At 40.6% G+C, this 18278-nt stretch overlaps 3 protein-coding genes across 4 annotated transcripts in view; all 3 read left to right on the top strand.

The window, feature by feature from the left end:
• The first annotated feature begins 2700 nt into the window (after window positions 1-2700).
• pus1 (pseudouridine synthase 1) lies at window positions 2701-5223 on the top strand. Of its 2 annotated transcripts, none has more exons than XM_062413513.1 (6): window positions 2701-2975; window positions 3157-3383; window positions 3466-3603; window positions 3955-4057; window positions 4235-4935; window positions 5034-5223. In XM_062413513.1, the coding sequence occupies exons 2-6, from the start codon at window positions 3183-3185 to the stop codon at window positions 5064-5066; spliced, it is 1176 nt and encodes a 391-aa protein (XP_062269497.1). In that variant the 5' UTR covers window positions 2701-2975; window positions 3157-3182; the 3' UTR covers window positions 5067-5223. The 2 variants fall into 2 exon arrangements, with proteins under 2 accessions (XP_062269497.1, XP_062269496.1); XM_062413512.1 differs by having other exon boundaries at window positions 2701-3018.
• Window positions 5224-6101: 878 nt separating this feature from the next.
• Window positions 6102-10221, top strand: noc4l (nucleolar complex associated 4 homolog). Its single transcript, XM_062413457.1, has 15 exons — window positions 6102-6290; window positions 6395-6515; window positions 6852-6958; window positions 7325-7432; window positions 7598-7747; window positions 7827-7929; window positions 8026-8060; window positions 8146-8196; window positions 8282-8393; window positions 8511-8571; window positions 8687-8797; window positions 9043-9206; window positions 9385-9467; window positions 9606-9719; window positions 9898-10221. The coding sequence occupies exons 1-15, from the start codon at window positions 6138-6140 to the stop codon at window positions 10015-10017; spliced, it is 1593 nt and encodes a 530-aa protein (XP_062269441.1). The 5' UTR covers window positions 6102-6137; the 3' UTR covers window positions 10018-10221.
• Window positions 10222-10837: 616 nt separating this feature from the next.
• LOC133975495 (RIMS-binding protein 2-like) overlaps window positions 10838-18278 on the top strand; it is a 56889-nt gene continuing 49448 nt past the window's right edge. The window contains exons 1-3 of the mRNA XM_062413460.1: window positions 10838-10934; window positions 11264-11374; window positions 13883-14026. Coding sequence (XP_062269444.1) covers window positions 13889-14026 — 138 coding nt within the window. The 5' untranslated portion in view covers window positions 10838-10934; window positions 11264-11374; window positions 13883-13888. The remainder of the gene's footprint in view (window positions 10935-11263; window positions 11375-13882; window positions 14027-18278) is intronic.

Raw genomic sequence — 18278 nt, 5'->3', positions numbered from 1 at the left:
ACGACAAGCTATTTTCAGACACTGTGACTAATGTGTGCTGCCACAGTCAGACTCCTGTTCATTGACAAGGACATTTTCGCCTTCAACTACGCAGAATGGCTTAAAATTAGAATAGACAAGTGCCGTGAATGAGAGCCAGCATATAGCAGGTTGTATAGCAAGTATTGCTTTAATACACTGACTACAATAACAATATTTGTATTTCACGAGGATCTAAGGTCCAAATATTTCCTTAAACTTCTGTAATAACCGTTGTCATACTGAATTTTAATAGACATCATATATGTGGTAGGAAAGGATCTCGTCAGTAAAAAAAAACGTTCATAATGTAAGAAGTCGTTTTTCATACTACACCCTACAAATATGAACTTAGATGTTAGTTCTATAAAGTTAAATTTCAACCCTTGGGAGTCCTGTGCTGTTCTTTACGATTTAGATTTCTCACGAGAGGATATATTTTTTGACCGTAGTATCCAAACGTATTTGACCTGAAAACTCACATGACACATCATGTGACTGGATCTCACTGGTGTGACCGTCGAATCCTGAGTGTTAAGTCCTGGAAATGCATTTTTGGAAGCACATGATCCAAATTATAACAATCTGAAAATATCTTTATGACATTTTTCTGTCAATGAAAATATAAAGTTTCTATTGGTCGTGATCTGACTTCAACCACAATAGAGGAACTGATTCATTCTGTAGAACTGCACTTTATGAGTGAAATGGATGCAAAGGTAGTGATATTCTCTCTTTGCAGTATAATTTATACGTTGCATATTTCATACATTATTGGCTCATAAAGGTTCCATTGAATTGTACAGTATTTGGTGTTTTCTGTTGCATAACTCAGCCAGCAGGGTAACATCTTCTGAAGCAATGAGGACGACTTTTAATTCATTATTTCTCTTTTATATGTGGAGGCAGAAAACACAAGCAGCGATGTTCTGTCCATCCGACCAAGCTTCTCCTGTCCCTGAGTTTTTGCGAGCTCCGACTACAGCAGCCAGCTCTATGTGGGAGTATACAAGCTGAGTGTGGGCTTTGCAGGAAGGTATAACTCTGGTTTTGAAAAACTTAATCGGTCCTTATGCGGCTGCATCACTCTCTTTAGAGACTGCAGTCAGATGCTCAGCCTTCATTTGTTTCTGTCGGACTTGAAGGGGAGACAGCAGAGAGCTTGATCACAATGCTGGCTGTGTTTATCTCTGACTCCGAGGCAGGGATTTCTGCCTGTTCACAAAAGACCCCAGTTATCATATCATTAAAAGGTTGTCTTGGTCATCACAAAATACGTAAATAATTGTTTATTTACGAAAATGAAAATAATAGTTTTCTATTCACCAAGTAACGGGACTTTCCCCTTTTCCCTTAGGGACTGTTTCCGGACATCTTGAGGGAATAATATAATATTCACGTGCAAACTGAAAAACATTAATAGTTTTTATCTAACACTTAGCCATGTCCCTATTTGCTACCATCAAAGTAGAGTTTGTTTCTCATTCAGAATCACCAGCAGCTATAAGATCAGCATTGATTATTAAAATAGGGGACATACCCTTCTGTGATATAAATGATTGCGCTAACCAGAAGACTTTTCCCATAACAAGCCTATGTTTGGCTCTGGGTTTCCAGCAGAAAACTGGTTGATCACCTTATAAGGTGCTGTGAATAAAAAAAAACCTGGAGTACATTGGGAAGCCATCCCAGGATGAGAAGGTGAAAGGTTTAGCCTGTTGGCAGCCAGTCGTCCTCCATGTTGCGGTGACCTTGAAGAAGACGTAAACACCTCTGCGACAACACCTTCCTGATTTGACTTCAGAGTTTACCCTCATGCATGAGAGTTACATGAGTCACATCATGATATGATGCAATGGTGGCTGACACAGTGATACATCTTTATATGGTCTAAAATGGTGGTGAAAGACATGTGCTCTGCATAATTTTTATTTTTTTAACATTTTAATAACATGCTTCTTTATTTACAGTTCCGGTTGCCTGATTAACTCGTAAGAGTGGTTCAGGTGAAGTCTGGAATATGATGATTTGATCAAAGGTGACACCAACCTCTGGATTAGATAAGATCTTATAACACTGTGAACTGAAGCCTAGATTATAGATATTAGTTAAAGCTTAGCCGATGTTTGAACCTGAAACTAGTTGTTGTTGTTGAAATCCATCAGCAACAGTCTTAGTAGTAAATGTCCCTCTGACTATAAAGGTATCCGGTCAGAACAGAGATCATCTCCATCTTGATAACTTTGCATTTGAAACCTTTTTATTCATAGCAACTGCACGACTCTGTTTTTGTGATTCTGCTGCACTCACATGGTCAAAAACTTGATTACACTGTAAAAAATAAATTAAATGATCTGTAAATAGTTTTTGGCTGAATTTAGTTGAGCCTGTTGTATTTCTTAACTCCTTAATTCCTCTTAAATATAGGAATAAAAAAAAAACAACATTATTATCACATAGTGGAATTACTTTCATAGCATAAGTCCTGTGAATTTGCTGCTGTCCAATTCTCACTATTTGCGAGATATAACAATAAAGATTATGAAAAGTTTAAAAGAATCATCTCTGGTGTTATATTTGTGAAAATGTCATTTTAAAATAGAAATAAAGATTAAAAAAATTGCCCTCATGTCTCTTTAAAAAACGCTTCCACAGTGACGCGAGCGGAAACGAGAGCAGGCAGTATCGTGAGATCTACACGCGGGGTCAAAGTTAACACATCCCTGTAGAGACCATGTGTATCCACCACTGTGTACAACGCGTTATTCGTAAATATTTATAAATACGGTCCCTAGACTTGAAGTGTAAAGACGGACTTTACGTGTTCGGTAAATTAATCCTGAGTGAATCTCCTTTGCTGCTACGCTCGCTTCATCTGAAACTCCAGCTCTCATCGTGTGGCAGCAGGTTTCCTGAGGATGGCTTGACAACGTGACATGTTTACAGTCCGACCCGCGGTCAGTGCCTTAGTTAAACACTCACAGACGATACAGACAAGAGGTGAGTCCACAAGAAGCCATTCAAACAATCTTCTCCATTCTCTCTTTACATCTGTCAGCTCGATTTGGGCACAAAGTCTTTGCAGACTTAGATGCTTTGTCTGTGCGTCCATGTAACAGAGAGCTGTTCTCTCTACAGGTGGCTTTTATAATCTCTGCTGCACGATGACTCAATCACCAAAAGACGAAAACACAGCCAAGCTGCTGAAAAGAGGCAACGAGGAAAATGGAGACTCGTCTGAGAGGCTACAGGCTGCAAAGAGATTGAAAACAGAGGGGGAGCAGGCGGACGATGAGAAGAAATATCCTAAAAAGAAGGTGGTGCTTCTCTTGGCCTACTCTGGAAAGGGCTACTATGGCATGCAGGTACACACTGGGGCTCTCGCTGTCATTTATAAAAGCTTTATTTCCTTACCAGGGCTAAACGTCAGAGTTTTGTGTGTTTCAGAGGAATCCTGGAACTGCTGAGTTCAAGACCATCGAGGGCGATCTGGTCACTGCTCTTGTTAAATCCGGCTGCATTCCTGAAAACCACGGTGATGACATGAAGAAGATGTCTTTCCAAAGATGTGCCAGAACAGACAAGGTAAGGGTTAATTAATTATCCACGGAATGTGTAAAGTTTTTTGGTAAAACGTGTCTCTGAATGTCCATGTTCATTTAACTGAATTAAACACCTTTTTAATTTTACTCATTCAATTTTTGCCATGGATCTTGTGAAGCACATTTTTATGTTGTTATTCATTGTGGCCACTTTTCAGCTGTGATCTGAATCATACGGCCTCCCTGTCCATTTGTCATTTTCAAGTATACTGTAATGAGACTAACAGTGAAATGTTAATTAACCGTTTCAATAAAGCATGTCTGCATACATCACCAGTACTGTTACGTCATCTTGACAAAGGATGTTGGTGTTTGTTTCTTTGAACCGGCTCAGGGTGTGTCTGCTGCCGGCCAAGTTGTGTCGCTAAAGCTGCGGCTGATGGACGACGTCATGGAGAAAATCAACGAGAATCTGGCAAAGCAGATCAGAGTTCTAGGTGAGACATCGGTCACACTTATCTCTTCATAGTTGCTGAATTTCATATTTTGAATATTATGTTAAAATGAGTGAAACATTATGAGTGAAATTAAGTCAAGGTGTTACTCTAATCCACTTCATTGGTTTGAGTTTGGCTGTTGGCATTGACATTTGGTCTTTTCAATTGCCCCCACAGGTCTTAAACGGGTGACCCAGGGTTTCAATTCCAAAAACAACTGTGACGGTCGTACTTACTCCTACATGCTTCCAACTGTGGCCTTTGCCCCGAAAGACACTGACACAGGGAACACAGCAGCCTTTCGCCTGGACCCAGCGATAATTCAGACGGTGAACCGTCTGTTTGCTCTGTACAAAGGCACCCACAACTTCCACAACTTCACCTCCCAGAAGGCTCCCAGCGACCCCAGCGCTCGCCGCTACATCACAGAGATGACCTGCGGGGAGCCGTTCATCCGCAGCGGCTCGGAGTTCGCAGAGATCACTGTGCGAGGCCAGAGCTTTATGATGCACCAAATCCGCAAGATGATCGGCCTGGTGATAGCGATAGTAAAGGGCTACGCGGATGAGGAGGTGATAGAGCGGAGCTGGGGACAGAAGAAGGTGGATGTGCCCAAAGCTCCAGGACTGGGGCTGGTGCTAGAGAAGGTTCACTTTGACCGCTACAACAAACGCTTCGGAGGGGACGGGCTGCATGAGTGCTTAGAATGGGACCGCGAGGAGGAGCTGATCAAGGCTTTTAAGGAGGCTCACATCTACCCCACCATTGTTGAGACGGAGGGTCAGGAGGGCTCCATGGTCAGCTGGATGGCCACACTTCCTATCCACGACTTTGAAGGGACGGCTAGTGGAGCTCAAGATGCTAAGGACCAGAAACAGGTATCTAAGAAAGAACTTGTATTTAAAACACTCATGTTTGATTTAAAATAATTTCCTTTGAAACATATTCAAATTGATGGTTTCCTCTTTTTCCTCAGGACAATGCAGATGAAGGAAACGACACAGATTAGGTCACGCCTGCTGAGAGAATCATGGAAATATAATTTTTTCGTTTGCTGAGCTTTAGCTTTATTTTGGTCGAAATGTCCATCTTCCAAGACTGATGTTTTTTTAGTGGGTTTAAATCTATCTTTTACAAATGTTATTAAACATATAAAAACCTGATAACCAGACTCTGTTCTTTATTCAAATGATTGTTCTCCATTGATAATGTCATTGTCAAACCAATGCGAATGCCTGTATAATATGTTGAGTGATGACCCCTGCAAAGCATTTTCATGAAAACAACAGGAGGGGCTTTGATTGATGATGTGTGATAGTAGGCACATGGCGACTTCTGTATTTTTTGTAGTCGGATACCAAACATTTAATCCAACGAATAATCTAGCAATATTTTTTCATGGCCATTTTCTTTTAAATTGTATTGTCAGCTCAGCTTCAACTTTTTTTAATTGTTTGAATGTGTCAGTAATGGTCAGGAAACTAACAAAAAACTACAAGCTTATGTATCAATGAATGAGAAGATTGAATGTGTTTTACAATTTCAAGTCAAGAGACAGAATCAACTGAACAGTCTAACGAGGTCACAGGACTAGGGTCAACAAACACTCATTATCTCATAATCTGTCCATAGTATGTTTACTTTAAATTCATAGTATGATTTCAATGTAATTGTTTTGATGGAACAATGAAGACTGTAGATAAATGATGCTACAGAACAGAGCTGTGCCCCAAATTCATCTCAGGGATGAAGAGGTTGTGACGAGCTGAACCTTCGCCCTCCAGTCACTAGGAGGCGATACAATATATATATGGTTTGTACTAATGTCGCATTCAAAACCTCACAAAGTGTAGTAAATTAGGGCTCTCATCGACCGCCCATAATACCGTAATATAAAGACAGTGTGGCAAAATAAAAACACCAAGCATTTATGTAAGACATGATGAAACATTTTTAAACTACGAGTTTTAATTAAAAGACAACACGTATACATTGCGTGCCAGTAACTGTGTCCACGTTGTAGTGGAGGGTTGTTTCCTATTCTTGAGCTGTGACATGAACGCAACATTAGCGAGTAAACATGGCGCCGGCCAAAAAGCGCAACGTGAGTTCCTTAAAACCAACAGAACAACGTGTAAAAACTGCTAAAATCCAGCTGGACGGCAAGGTCGAACAAATACTGGAGAGCAGGAAACACGCGAACGATGTTTTCGACCTTCTGGAGTTTCTGCAGGTAAATAAACTCGTCTGTCGGAGGAACCCAGCTGAACACACGCTGGTTAACGCCACAGCAGCGTTTAGCTCCCGAGGTAACCCTGAGTTATTCTGTGTTTGCAGTCAGAGAAAGAGAAGGATGTCATCAGTGCCGTCGGGTCCTGCAGTAAACTGTTCTGCACCTTGTTGGAGAGGAAAGACCTGTTCAAGGGGAAGCTGCCCGGGGAAGAGGAGGCGCTGAGCGGTGAGTCTGACCTAGGTACTCTTGGTTATGATGAGCCCCCATCACTAGATACATGGGAGCAACACTGCTGCACCCACAGTTCACGAGACTGCTGGGATCTGCAGCTGTAGCTGAAGATCTGAGTTTATATAACAAGACATAAACGTGTCTAATCCTCTGGGTTTGACCTGCCTGGACATCAGACAAGGACTATAGTACAAGGTGTATTCTGACCCTCCATTTGCTGTAACAACTGAATTTCCCATTGTGTGTGGATAAATAAAGTATTTTTTCATCTTATTTCATTTTTAATTCTTTCATATCACATGCTCATTCGTGTTTTCTTGTCTTTTCCAGGAGGGTATAGTCCCGAGGAGAAGTACCGCATCTTCATGAGACACCGATACAACAGTTGTGTGGAGATCCTGCTCGAACATCTCAGCCACGAAGCTCACAGCGTCAAGGTGAGATGACTGATAACAGAAAGAGGATGCACAGAATCACCAACTTTCCCTCACAGGAAGTAGAAGCAATGTGATGTGTTATTGCCCATCCCCAGTAGTACACACAACTAATTTAATGCAACATGCAGTAGCTGCTACTTTTTATGCCAACTTCCTGGTGACTTATGAATCTTCTTGAGTCATCACCATCTTTTTCAAATGAAAACACTAACAAATGATTCACCTCAAGGAGGTTTATTATTAGTGCTTGAATTGTATATATTATTATTGGTTTATAATCTCTTTATTGACATGACACAAAAATCAAGTCTAGTTATTAATTAGTTATAATTAATTTCCAATGCTGCATAAAATGGTTCTTTTTAGGAGTCTGCCCTGTGCTGCCTGATGAAGTTCGCTGAAGGAGAAGGAGAACATCCTCTGGAGGACTTGGACTGGAGTGAACATTACACCTTCCCGAGAGAACTCATCCAGGTTGGATAATATGTCAACCCCCCCCCCCGTACTATAATATATGTAAAATGATATCTTATATTTTGATTAAGATAAATGTATTGGTTCATTTGTGTTTTCAATATGTTTTTTTTTTCAGTTGTCTTTGGCAATCTTCTAACATTTCTGTTCTCTTTAATGGTTCAGACAGTGATTGACAGACTGCTGTCCAAAACTGCAGACAACTCCCTGCTGATCTCCAGGTTCCAGGAATTCATTGAGATGGAGGACGTACGTTACTACGCCATGAGCTCCATTCGTGACTGTGTGGGGAAAGTCATGGACAAAAACAAAGGGGTAGGAGAACTCTGCACACTTGTTTATTGTCATCACATCAAATATGCCGAGTTAATCTTACTTGTCTTGTTCCTCTAAGGCCTTGATGCCCGTTTTCCAGAACAACGCGTTCACCCTCATGTCCAACATCAGCATTCCGAGCCAGGAGTCGGAGCTCACCAACTTTATGGTCAAACAGGAAGGTCAGCAGCTGTTTTCACTTTATATTAATGTCCTCGTTTAAAAAGAAAGTTATTATAGTGATTCAATTATTGTTATTACTTTTTATTTGCTTTCAGCTAAGCATGAAGACTGGAAAGCTGCCAAACTCAATGTAAGTCCATTTTTAAAATCTGACCTTCACATTTCTGTTTGTGACGATAATGTCCATGAATAACATATTCAACAATTCGTTACAGGAGCAGAAGCGTGTGTTTGAGAGGATGTGGCTCGGCTTTCTCAAGTACAAGGTAAATATCTAAACTGCTCAGTTCTAATTATTTTGTTCTTTGTACAAACCTATGTTGTCGTTAATTCCTCATTTCTGATTTCTAGTTGCCGAGTAGCATGTATAAAAACATCTTGGTGATTCTCCATGACTCCATCTTGCCCCACATGAGTAAACCCACGCTGATGATTGACTTCTTGACTGCTGCCTATGATGTCGGTAAGTTGTGCACGTGGATTAGTAAAGACCATGAGTACTGCTAAAGGCATTTTTCACACCTGATCTACAAGATGTAATATTAAGATATAATGACATGTTTTTATATCTTCACTGAAGGTGGAGCTATCAGCCTGTTGGCCCTCAATGGCCTTTTTGTCCTCATACATCAACACAACCTGTGAGTATTATGCCAAATTAATAACCTACAATACCAGTAGAAGCAAATCTGACAAAAAAGACCAAAATGTTTTGACATAAACACTAAATGTTGTGTCTGTGTATCTTTTTTTCAGGGATTATCCTGATTTCTACAAGAAGCTGTATAATCTGCTTGAGCCCTCTATTTTCCACGTGAAGTACAGAGCGCGTTTTTTCTACCTAATCAACCTCTTCCTTAGCTCCAGGTAAGATCACTCACTCAGTCTGTCTTGTTAAAGCTGGTTGCATCTGTACTTAGTAAGTAAACTGTATTCTTGCCAAGGGAGATTACAGCAGCAGCCACTCAGGAGAATTAGTTCTTGTGATCCAAACTGACTGATTTAAATAAACGTCATAATTTGCTTTCGACTGTTTAAGATAAGCGAAATTTAAAAATTCATCAAGCACCTGTACAGTATTAACTTGTATGAGTGTGTGTACTTGCATGAAGTCACTTACCAGTGTATCTAGTGGCTGCCTTTGCCAAGCGCCTGGCCCGTCTGGCTCTCACTGCACCACCTGCAGCCCTCCTCATCGTGCTGCCCTTTATCTACAACCTGATCCGTCGCCACCCGTCTTGCAGAGTCCTGATTCACAAGCCCAACACAGAAGATGGTGGGTGTCAGCCTCTCACTTTGTGATTTTGGATTTTATCTGTCTACTAAACTGTCAGGTTTAGATGTTTAGACGCTCAATGTATTTGTTAAAATCTTACTTTAATGTACTTTCAAATCTTCTTCTATGAACCAAGAAGCATTTTAGGACATATGTATGTTTCTATTCATAATGACAGAAACTCCGGAGGACCCTTATCTAATTGATGAAGAGGACCCTGCTCAGAGCTGTGCCTTAGAGAGCAGCTTGTGGGAAATTAAGGTGTGTATGTGGTGCTTTAGGACTCACACATTAATCATCTATGACCCTCACTGCAACTTGCTTGTTACTGGCCAAAGTTTATCTAAGTCGTAGTCTGGTTTACAGAAGTTTTCATTTTTCTTCTGTGCTTTTCTACAGACTTTGCAGCAGCATTACCACCCTGACGTGGCCAAAGCTGCCTTGATGATCAACACACCCCTTTCAGGAAAAGAGGAGGACATCAGCGATGTGCTGGAGTTGACAACGTTTGAGGTGATGTGACACTTCCACGATTGTTTCTGTAGTTGAACTGTTTTGTTAACAGTTGCACAATAGTCTCTCTTAGTACATAAAAACAAAATGGAAGTTCACTCCTCTAATGATGTGAATATTAACCTTAAACGTATGTCACCTGAGTAGCTGGAATAATGTCTTGTTTTCTCATCTGCAGCTGATGGAGAGAGACCTGAAGCAGACCCAGACCAAGACTGTCCCACTGGAGTTTGAGACTGCCTCACAGTTACTACAAGGAGGAGGAGATGTGTTAGGGCAGCACTTCTGTCTGATTTAAAGAGCTTATATTTACAGTGCCGCATCACAGTTTGGACTCAACTATAAATCTGTACACAGTCCCCTTCAGAAACCACCACTACGTTAATGCCCTTTTGAGAGCAATGACTGGTGAGAAGACAAACTGAAGCGTGTCTGATCTGGAGTTTTTCTCCATGACCCCTAATGTCCTAAATGTTTGAATAAAAACATTTTTCAAAGCTCATTGTTGTCATAAATGAATTGCATAGTCCATAATGAGCAGATTGAAGCCTATTCAACGCTCTGGCTCCACAGTGTTTCTTTATGGTTTATTGTTTTGTGACACATTCATGTCAGTGTCAATGCTCGGGCCGAAGCAACAGCAGCAGCCTGTTAAAAAAAATAAAAAGATCAGCTAAAATTCAAATGCAAATTTGATGAGATTAAGGAAGAGCTGGATTTCAGTTTAGAAAGTTGACAGGAAGTAGGCTATGATTTGAATGAATATGTAGAGTGTTTGTGTAGAATCACTAAACTAATTGATTTGAAATTAATATATAGTGTAGGTTATTTATATCAATTGATTCAAATAGATTAATAATTCTAGTACATGTATATAAAATAATAAAAGCTAATCTAATTTGAAACGAACAGATAATGTACTGTATGCCTATCAAATAATATTAGCTCCTCCCACCACGAGAGCAACATATCAATAAGGAAGTCCGGAGACCTTTTGCGCATGCGCACTTCTCAGATGAGCTAATTGGACAAAGTTGAAACACCTGTGCTGCTTCTGTGTGGCGCCACTTTAAGTTTCGACAAAAAACAAAGTGATGAAGTTTAAATTAAGTAACTATGGACGTTAGTTTATCTGAATGTATCAGCGTTCAAATAACTCATGGAGAACCTCAACACCGTGCAGACACCACTTCTCTCTTCCCACCTTGATCTCAGGTGAGAGTTGGGCTGAAGCTCACACGCTCTTTTTTTAAAAAATTTCCCGTCCCCTCGTGTGCAGTTCACATTTCATCCTCTCGCTTAATGACCATATGGCCCCACAGCAGGCAGCCCCGTGAGAGCAGGAGGAAATAAATCTGAATCACTGCTTTGTAAAAGAGCAAAGTCATAGCAGGGAGAGAAGCTGTCCAGTTTATATACAGACCGACGAGGAGCGACGCACATTTGAAGCCATGGAAGCCAGAGCGTCTGCAGCTCAGCTGTTTGTAACACTATGAGTTATGGTCCATTTTCTTTTTCTAATATTGTTGTAGGGTTATTTTTAGAACACAGATGGAGAGATGGCTCCAGACTCTGCCAAAACTGTGAAGGTGAGGATGCTGCGGAACAGAGGATCACTGTGATGAGGAGAGGAGCTGACAAACATCATTAGACCGGTATCATCTTTTTAATTCTATCGCATGACAAGATACTCCAACCATTATGTCTTTAGATATACCCCCTCCCTCCAAAACTGCAGTTTTTCAAAGTTTTCTGTACACTTGCTGAAACTTGTCCACAATGTGCTATGTCAATATTTATGTTTAAGGTCAATTTTGTTACTTTAAGTCTTATTTTTCACTTGTTTTGCTTTAACCTAGGATGATAGAACATAGTTAACCCAGAGGAAGATCTATGTCCAACAAATATTTGTAAAATACAGAGTCCCCTTTTCTCTATCTCAGTTTATTGGAATCCGAGATTAAGTTAAGGTGAATTAATAGTTTCCGCATCTGCCAGCCCGCTTGAGTTCGCTATGGTCCGCTTCATGTAATTGAAGAGTCCCTGCTTGTGCTTAGATTTGCCCGACTTGTGCTCACACTATAGGCTGTCATTCAGATGTTTTGTTGCTTGGATAGATTTCCTGTGTTCCAGCTCTTCCACACTCGCTCTGCTTCTCTCGGCTTATGAAACATCTTTCTCTCGGATTTCACAGAAATGTGATATCTGTTCATCCTGCTCTCAAACCGCGCTCTTGAACAAAGATGGGATGCAAAAAGAACATGATACTTCTGCTTGAACTTGATTACGCCGCCCTGCAAGATTTCCCTCACATCATGAATCTCTTTACTCCAAATGGAGTTTGGTGCAGGGATCCCAAACCACTCACATCTGCCACTGAGTATATCATTTAGTGCAAGCTCTTTTTTTTTTTTTTTGTGGAATACTTTATAATTTGTTTAAAATTAATGATGCCATTAGTGGACTGCACTTGTCCCTATGTGCCGTGTAAAATGATATCACTCTTTAATTAGCTACAACTAATTAGAGCTCAAGTGCAAATAGTTCAACAACAAAGAGACTTTTGCGCAGAGTCAAGCTGAGTCGACTACACAGGGGTCACAGCAGTAATCTGCTGATGTCTTCACAGGGAGATGACAAACCAAAACAAAGCAGCCATATTGTGAAATTAATCACAGTAATGGATTGATAGATTAATTAATAGGTAGATGGCAAATGAGAGAACCCATGCAGGCCTGGATAATGACGTAGGCACGGCTCTCTCCGCTCACTTTGATAAATCTGTGAGCGAGGCAGAGAGAGGGAGCTCTGGCAGCTCTGCAGGTTCACGAAGGTCTTGGCAGGACGGGACATTTCTGCATAAATCCACAGGACTCCCCGAGTTTTGTTGTTGTGTCTGTCTCCCTTCTCCACAGTCCCCTGCGAGGAAATAGAAGCTGTCCAAGGTGAGTCAGCACGTAGAAGCTGCCTGAGCATTTGGCTGAGGCTCAAAGAGAGGAAGGACAAGAAAGATGATTAATTTCAAATTTGTATTCTGCTACTAATGAGGACAAAGGAAATCACTCTTGTTCCTTTTGTCCTTTAATTATTGATATTTTGTTGCTGCAAGTTGCCAAATCTCAGCTAAGTTTACACTTTATTATTCAAAAATTCTAATTTTTTAATATGACCTTTTTCAGTTTATTTCAAAACGACTGCATGAGTACAAAAGACAACTGGAATCAGCTGTTGAGTTCTTATTATGATGCAGCGGTGGAGTGGGATGAGTCAAATCTCCTGAAGTACAAGCAGCATTAACCTTCTTAACCGTGTGTGTGTTACTTGTGCATAGTTACTGTGAATCTGGGTAACCCTGTCTGTGTGAGTGTGAGTGTGTGTGTGTGTGTGTGTGTTTGCACAAAGGTACAAACAGGTCAACATAGATGCGGGGGGGGGGGGGGGGGGGATTTGAGGACTGATAAAAGCTGATGTTTTTTTCCACGCTTCCCTCCCCTGTCATTATTTTGTTGTGACACAGTAATCCTCTCTTATGTAACTGAGTGGAGCTCACTCTCCCTCTCTGTGGTCACACACAGGCACATATATGAACCTATTAAACATCCCACTCTGCACCTGCCAATACATGAAGGTGACGTGATATAGGGCGGTATAGTGATTTTACTTAACTAGATGTGGCAGATTTTGGTCATAATAATGAAGATTAAAAGAAAATTGAAAGCAACAAATAAACAGACTATTTCCATATTTAATGTATGTGCAGTTCCATGTTATTTTGAAATTTGTCATTTTAGAATTTGGAAGGTTGGCAATGGAATGAGATTTGAATGAAACATCTTATTGTTTGTTTACACAAACAACTGAAGGAATTGACAACACTTAGTGGAAGTTTTTCATGCTCTAAGTATTTGCACAGTGCAGTAGTTTTGCAAAATTAAAATGTAATGAATGCATGAATATTAAATGGAAACAAACGCATTTTACCATTTAAACACTGAGTGTAATGAATATGTATTAATTGTACATTCGGTTTGTTTAGATTTTTTTTTTTACGTATGTCTGTGGTTAATTAAGTGCACAGTTTGTGTGTGGAGTTGTGAAGAGAGTGTGAAGTTTGCAGTGTGGCCTCAGTGTGTGTGTAATGACTGGTTGTGTGGGTTTTGCAGGTGATAATGCGGGATCACACGTCTGGTGCTAATGTGGAGGATCTGCTGAGACAGTCTCAGATGGAGCTGCAGTGGATCCAGAGACAGCTGGCCATGATCGCTGCCAGAAACGTACACCATCATCACCTGCACAGCAAGGCCAAGGTACTGTGGTACCACACACGGCAGGCCTGTGTTACTACTACCGCTACTACAGCTAAGTCTTGTGAGCTTGTAAAATGAAACGTCACATTGAGTCAGAAGCTGAACGTAAGCTGTGTATTGGCTGCATCACTGATTCATAAGCTTAAATACATTGTTGATAACCTATTTTGGTTATTAATCCAAGGTAGAAGGCCTTTAATAGTGAATACCACCTCATATTCCATTTGAGCAATGATCTGTGTCCTCAATTATATAAAAAATGAAAGATTTATAATCATGTCCACTGTGTATGGGTTTGTGTTCCTACAGTCCTGAAACCAACCTAAAACAAATGTCTGTTGCTGCAAGGAGGGAATCTGGGGATTCAAACTTATGATTTGTACTCAGAAAAAAAGTAACATCTGCTCGGTCTAATCTGATTTTCATTACACATCATTGTGACGTAACATGAGAGAACTCTTTTTAGAGATTTGAGCTGTTCACCACAGTTTGTCTCCATTATATCACAGAACTTGAGTCATGCAATGCCCTGTATTGTGTTATGTATATCTATTTCAATTAAATACATCAAACATGTATAAATCATAACAAAAAGAGCTACATAAATTCTAGCATTACTAGAAAGAACTTAAACATTTTCTACAGCACGGGTGAGAATGATCTCATGTGGAATTTCATTGCTGGAAAAGTCTCTTCTGGATTTGTTTTGTGGACAATCACCAGGTGAATGTTGTTTAATCTCACTCCAGCTGTGCACAGTGGTTAGGTTTTGTGTGTAAATACAAATCCATTGTTTTCAATCATCTGCTGCCTTACCTGACCCTAACAAATGTTCACCTGCCTGCTGTTTTTAACTCTTCCTGTGATACCAGGTTTTTGGGAGCTTTGATGAAAACTAAAGCATTGTTTCCCGATTTAGTTTGGTTGCCCCGAAACTAAGCATTTAATACTAGTTGTATTGTAGTAAATAACATGTGTTAATAGGCTGTATGTCCAAATTTAAGAGATTAGAAAAAATTGGCCCATATTTCACACTGAAATAGCAAACAATTAATTTTATTTTTTAAACGCACCAATTTTGTGTTTTATAACTAAATTATATATAAATTGTAATATAACCAGGTGTCTTTACAATCAACCAATGACACCATCACAAGCCTTTTGCAAATATGACCAGGAGAGGACAGCATCCTTCAATTCCACCGCGTTGAGAACGAGACTAGGCCGTGACGTGGCTCAAAGCGAACGGCTTGTTTAAATAGTTAAATGACTCTTTGCCTTCAGCTATTTGCATATTTAAAGGGGTCACTGCATATTTCTGCCGAATCCAGTTTCCCTCTGCTCCTGAACAGCAGTCTCACAGGGCTTCATATCATGCCTGGAAACCAATTCACTGTGAGAGTAATGCATCCAGCGTAAGGATGGGAACAGACAGTGAGCGAGCGTTGCTAGGGAACAGAGTGGAACAGAGCCTGCGTTCTGCTTTCCTCTCCTCGCTCGCCCCACACTTAGAGTTCTCTCTCTTTCTGTCCTCTCCTCTGTCCTGTGCCCCCCCCCCCCAGTCCCAGTGTTTTAACGGAGAGCAGCGACTGACGGGACGCACTGAGCCCTTGCTGCTGATGTAGCCTCACCAAAACTACCTCACTGATTTAATTGAAGTCCCCTGATCTGGGATTTAGAGAAGGTGAAGAGAGCAAAGGGATGCTTGTACGCGAAGCCTGTCCAGGAACGTGATGGCGTGGATTTGATTTCCTGCCAGAGGAAAGTTAAATTACAAGTTCTGAAACGAGGGAGAAGCAAACGACTGGAATTTAGTGAGAGATAAAGGAGTTATATATATATATCTACAGATGTAAGATGGAGAGATCTATTGATCCCTGCTTCTGTCAGCAAAACAGAAAATCATTATCTCTGTCGGCGTAAGACACGGGGATGTTGAAACGTGCCCTGCTCTGCTTTGGGAATATATCTAGAGAGAAATCTTTCATCTTATCTATGATGTTATGATTTGCACGTCATCACTCAAGCGACTCACACAGCCCGTTTAATTGAAAGCTATCATGTACGCCTGTGTGCTTTTTTTTCTTCTTTTTTTTCTCTTCTTCCTGGATGTGTGACGTTTCTGGCCAGTCGAAGGGCCGTGCACACGTCTGCATATGAGCGAGACAGAAATAAGGGAGGGGGTGTATTTAAAGCACGACTGGAGGAAGGAGAGAAGGCGTTAACACATTCGAGGATGGAACCGGGGGAAGTGTGTGAGAGTCACGTGAAGCCACTGTTGCTGTTTCTGCTCTCACTGTGAGGGTGAGACCTCCAGTCTGCTACAGCTGCGACCAGGCAAGCTGTTAAAGCTGCAGAGTGGAAAACGCAGATTGCGACAGCACACACAGGCATGCATGCATACGCCGGCGTACACGTGCACGCGCACACACGGACGTGTTGCCTCCGCCTTCAATGCCAGCTTGTGATGTGACGTGAAGGGAGGAGAGTCATTTTGGGACAAAGTGGGTGCTGCCTTTAAGGTAGGGACATCGTTATTATTTGTATCAGTGAAAAACGTTGTCCCACACCCTCTTTTTCAAAAAGATTTATGTAGCAGATTTTTTATGACTCAACAGACACCAATGATACATTTGATGCTACTGCAGTTGCTGTGATTCTCTATATGATGCGTCTTGGGATACATGAAACAACATGTATTCACTGTTAGGAGCAGTGGCTGGTGAGTGACAGTGATTTTATTTCCCTCCTGAGTAGTTGAGTGTAAATTTATAGCGCTCTGTCTGAGTCCCCCTCTATGTTAAATCGAACCCTTACCCTGGACAGGCATCGTTTTATAAGCTAGGAAGGATTGATTTTATTTTGGTAAATCTGTTTTAATGGCAGGTCAGTGGGTGGACAAACCACGGCCGAGTGCATCAGTATTTCACTCACACACCAGATGGTGATGGGACAATCTCTTTAAATTGCACCTAGTCAGAATAAGATTACCTTTGGGTATCCTGGTGGCTTGGTTGACTGAGCACATGCCACTTAACCACAATGCCCTTGGTTCAAATCCAGCCACCACATGCTGCCTTCCTAATCCATTCTACTGTGTCCCTCCACCATAAGTCATCCACCGAAGCAGAACTACCATATAAATACTAGAAAATAAAGATAGTATTTAGTGAGCCGATAAATAAATACACAGCATTTGTCTGTCACTGTGAATTAAAAATCTGTAGCTATTAATTACTGCAAAAGCGGAAAGGGGCCTTACCGTGCAGTAAAAAGCCCCTATTACATAATTATATGCAGTGAGGTCTTAATAGCTACCCACATTATCAGCTTTAGTTAATAAACTGTTGCCCCAGCCTCCACTTGTTTCCACAGTCATGTTTGAAATGGATTATTCATTCAGCGTTTTCCGCCTTTCAGATAATTCAGATATTAACTTCCCTGTATGTGTTTTTTTTATCTTATTTTATCTTATAAGTTTGCAAAGACATTTATATTTCGAGAAAGCACAATTCGATTAAAAGTCTTAAATATGTTCAAATATAATGTGCAACTTCTAAAAGAATGTTTAGGTATCATTCCTCTCATGCTACGTCCATCACCCATGCATAGTTTGTAATGTCTGTTTTGTAGTAAAACTAGTCTGCAAACCCCCTGGTCAGAATATATCTTGGTACACTCTCCCTGGCTGTGGAAAAGACTATGGATACCTACTGTCTCTGCTTGAAGTGTAGTGGTGTTTGATGGATTATTCTAGATGTGCTATTTAACTTTATTTTCGCTCATGGATGAAGGGACTCTGATATTCCTTTTATATATAGCATTCTTGATGTGGGTCTTAAATTGTATTCATCTGTATTCTTCGCGGAAGGAAATAATACATCTTGCGTTGTCATTGAAATTAAGACATTGCATTGAAATGTCCACCTAGCAATAGCTGTGCTCTCTCAAACATTTTTTCACATGTTTTTATTTGCGTCTTAGACTGGCTTGGAAGTCGGTCTCCATTAGAGGCCGGCAAATCCCTTCATTGTTTGTAAAATGCTGTCAACCTTCTTTCCTCCAGTCAAAACCTCATTTGTTGCTCAAATATTCTTCTACGAGTGATATTCGCATATTTATTATGACTGGAAATGGGGAGCAAGCAATCTTTAATAAACTGCTCGGCATCTCTGCAATTTATATGATTTATTTTTTTGTAAAAGATGTTTGCAAGGAAATTATTACATTTTGTTTGTAAGCTTGTCTCACT

The sequence above is a fragment of the Platichthys flesus genome, chromosome 19 (assembly GCF_949316205.1).
Source record: "Platichthys flesus chromosome 19, fPlaFle2.1, whole genome shotgun sequence".
Classification (NCBI taxonomy): Eukaryota; Metazoa; Chordata; class Actinopteri; order Pleuronectiformes; family Pleuronectidae; genus Platichthys; species Platichthys flesus.
The sequence above is the reverse complement of the archived record's forward strand: the minus strand, read 5'-3'. Positions and strand labels throughout refer to the sequence as shown.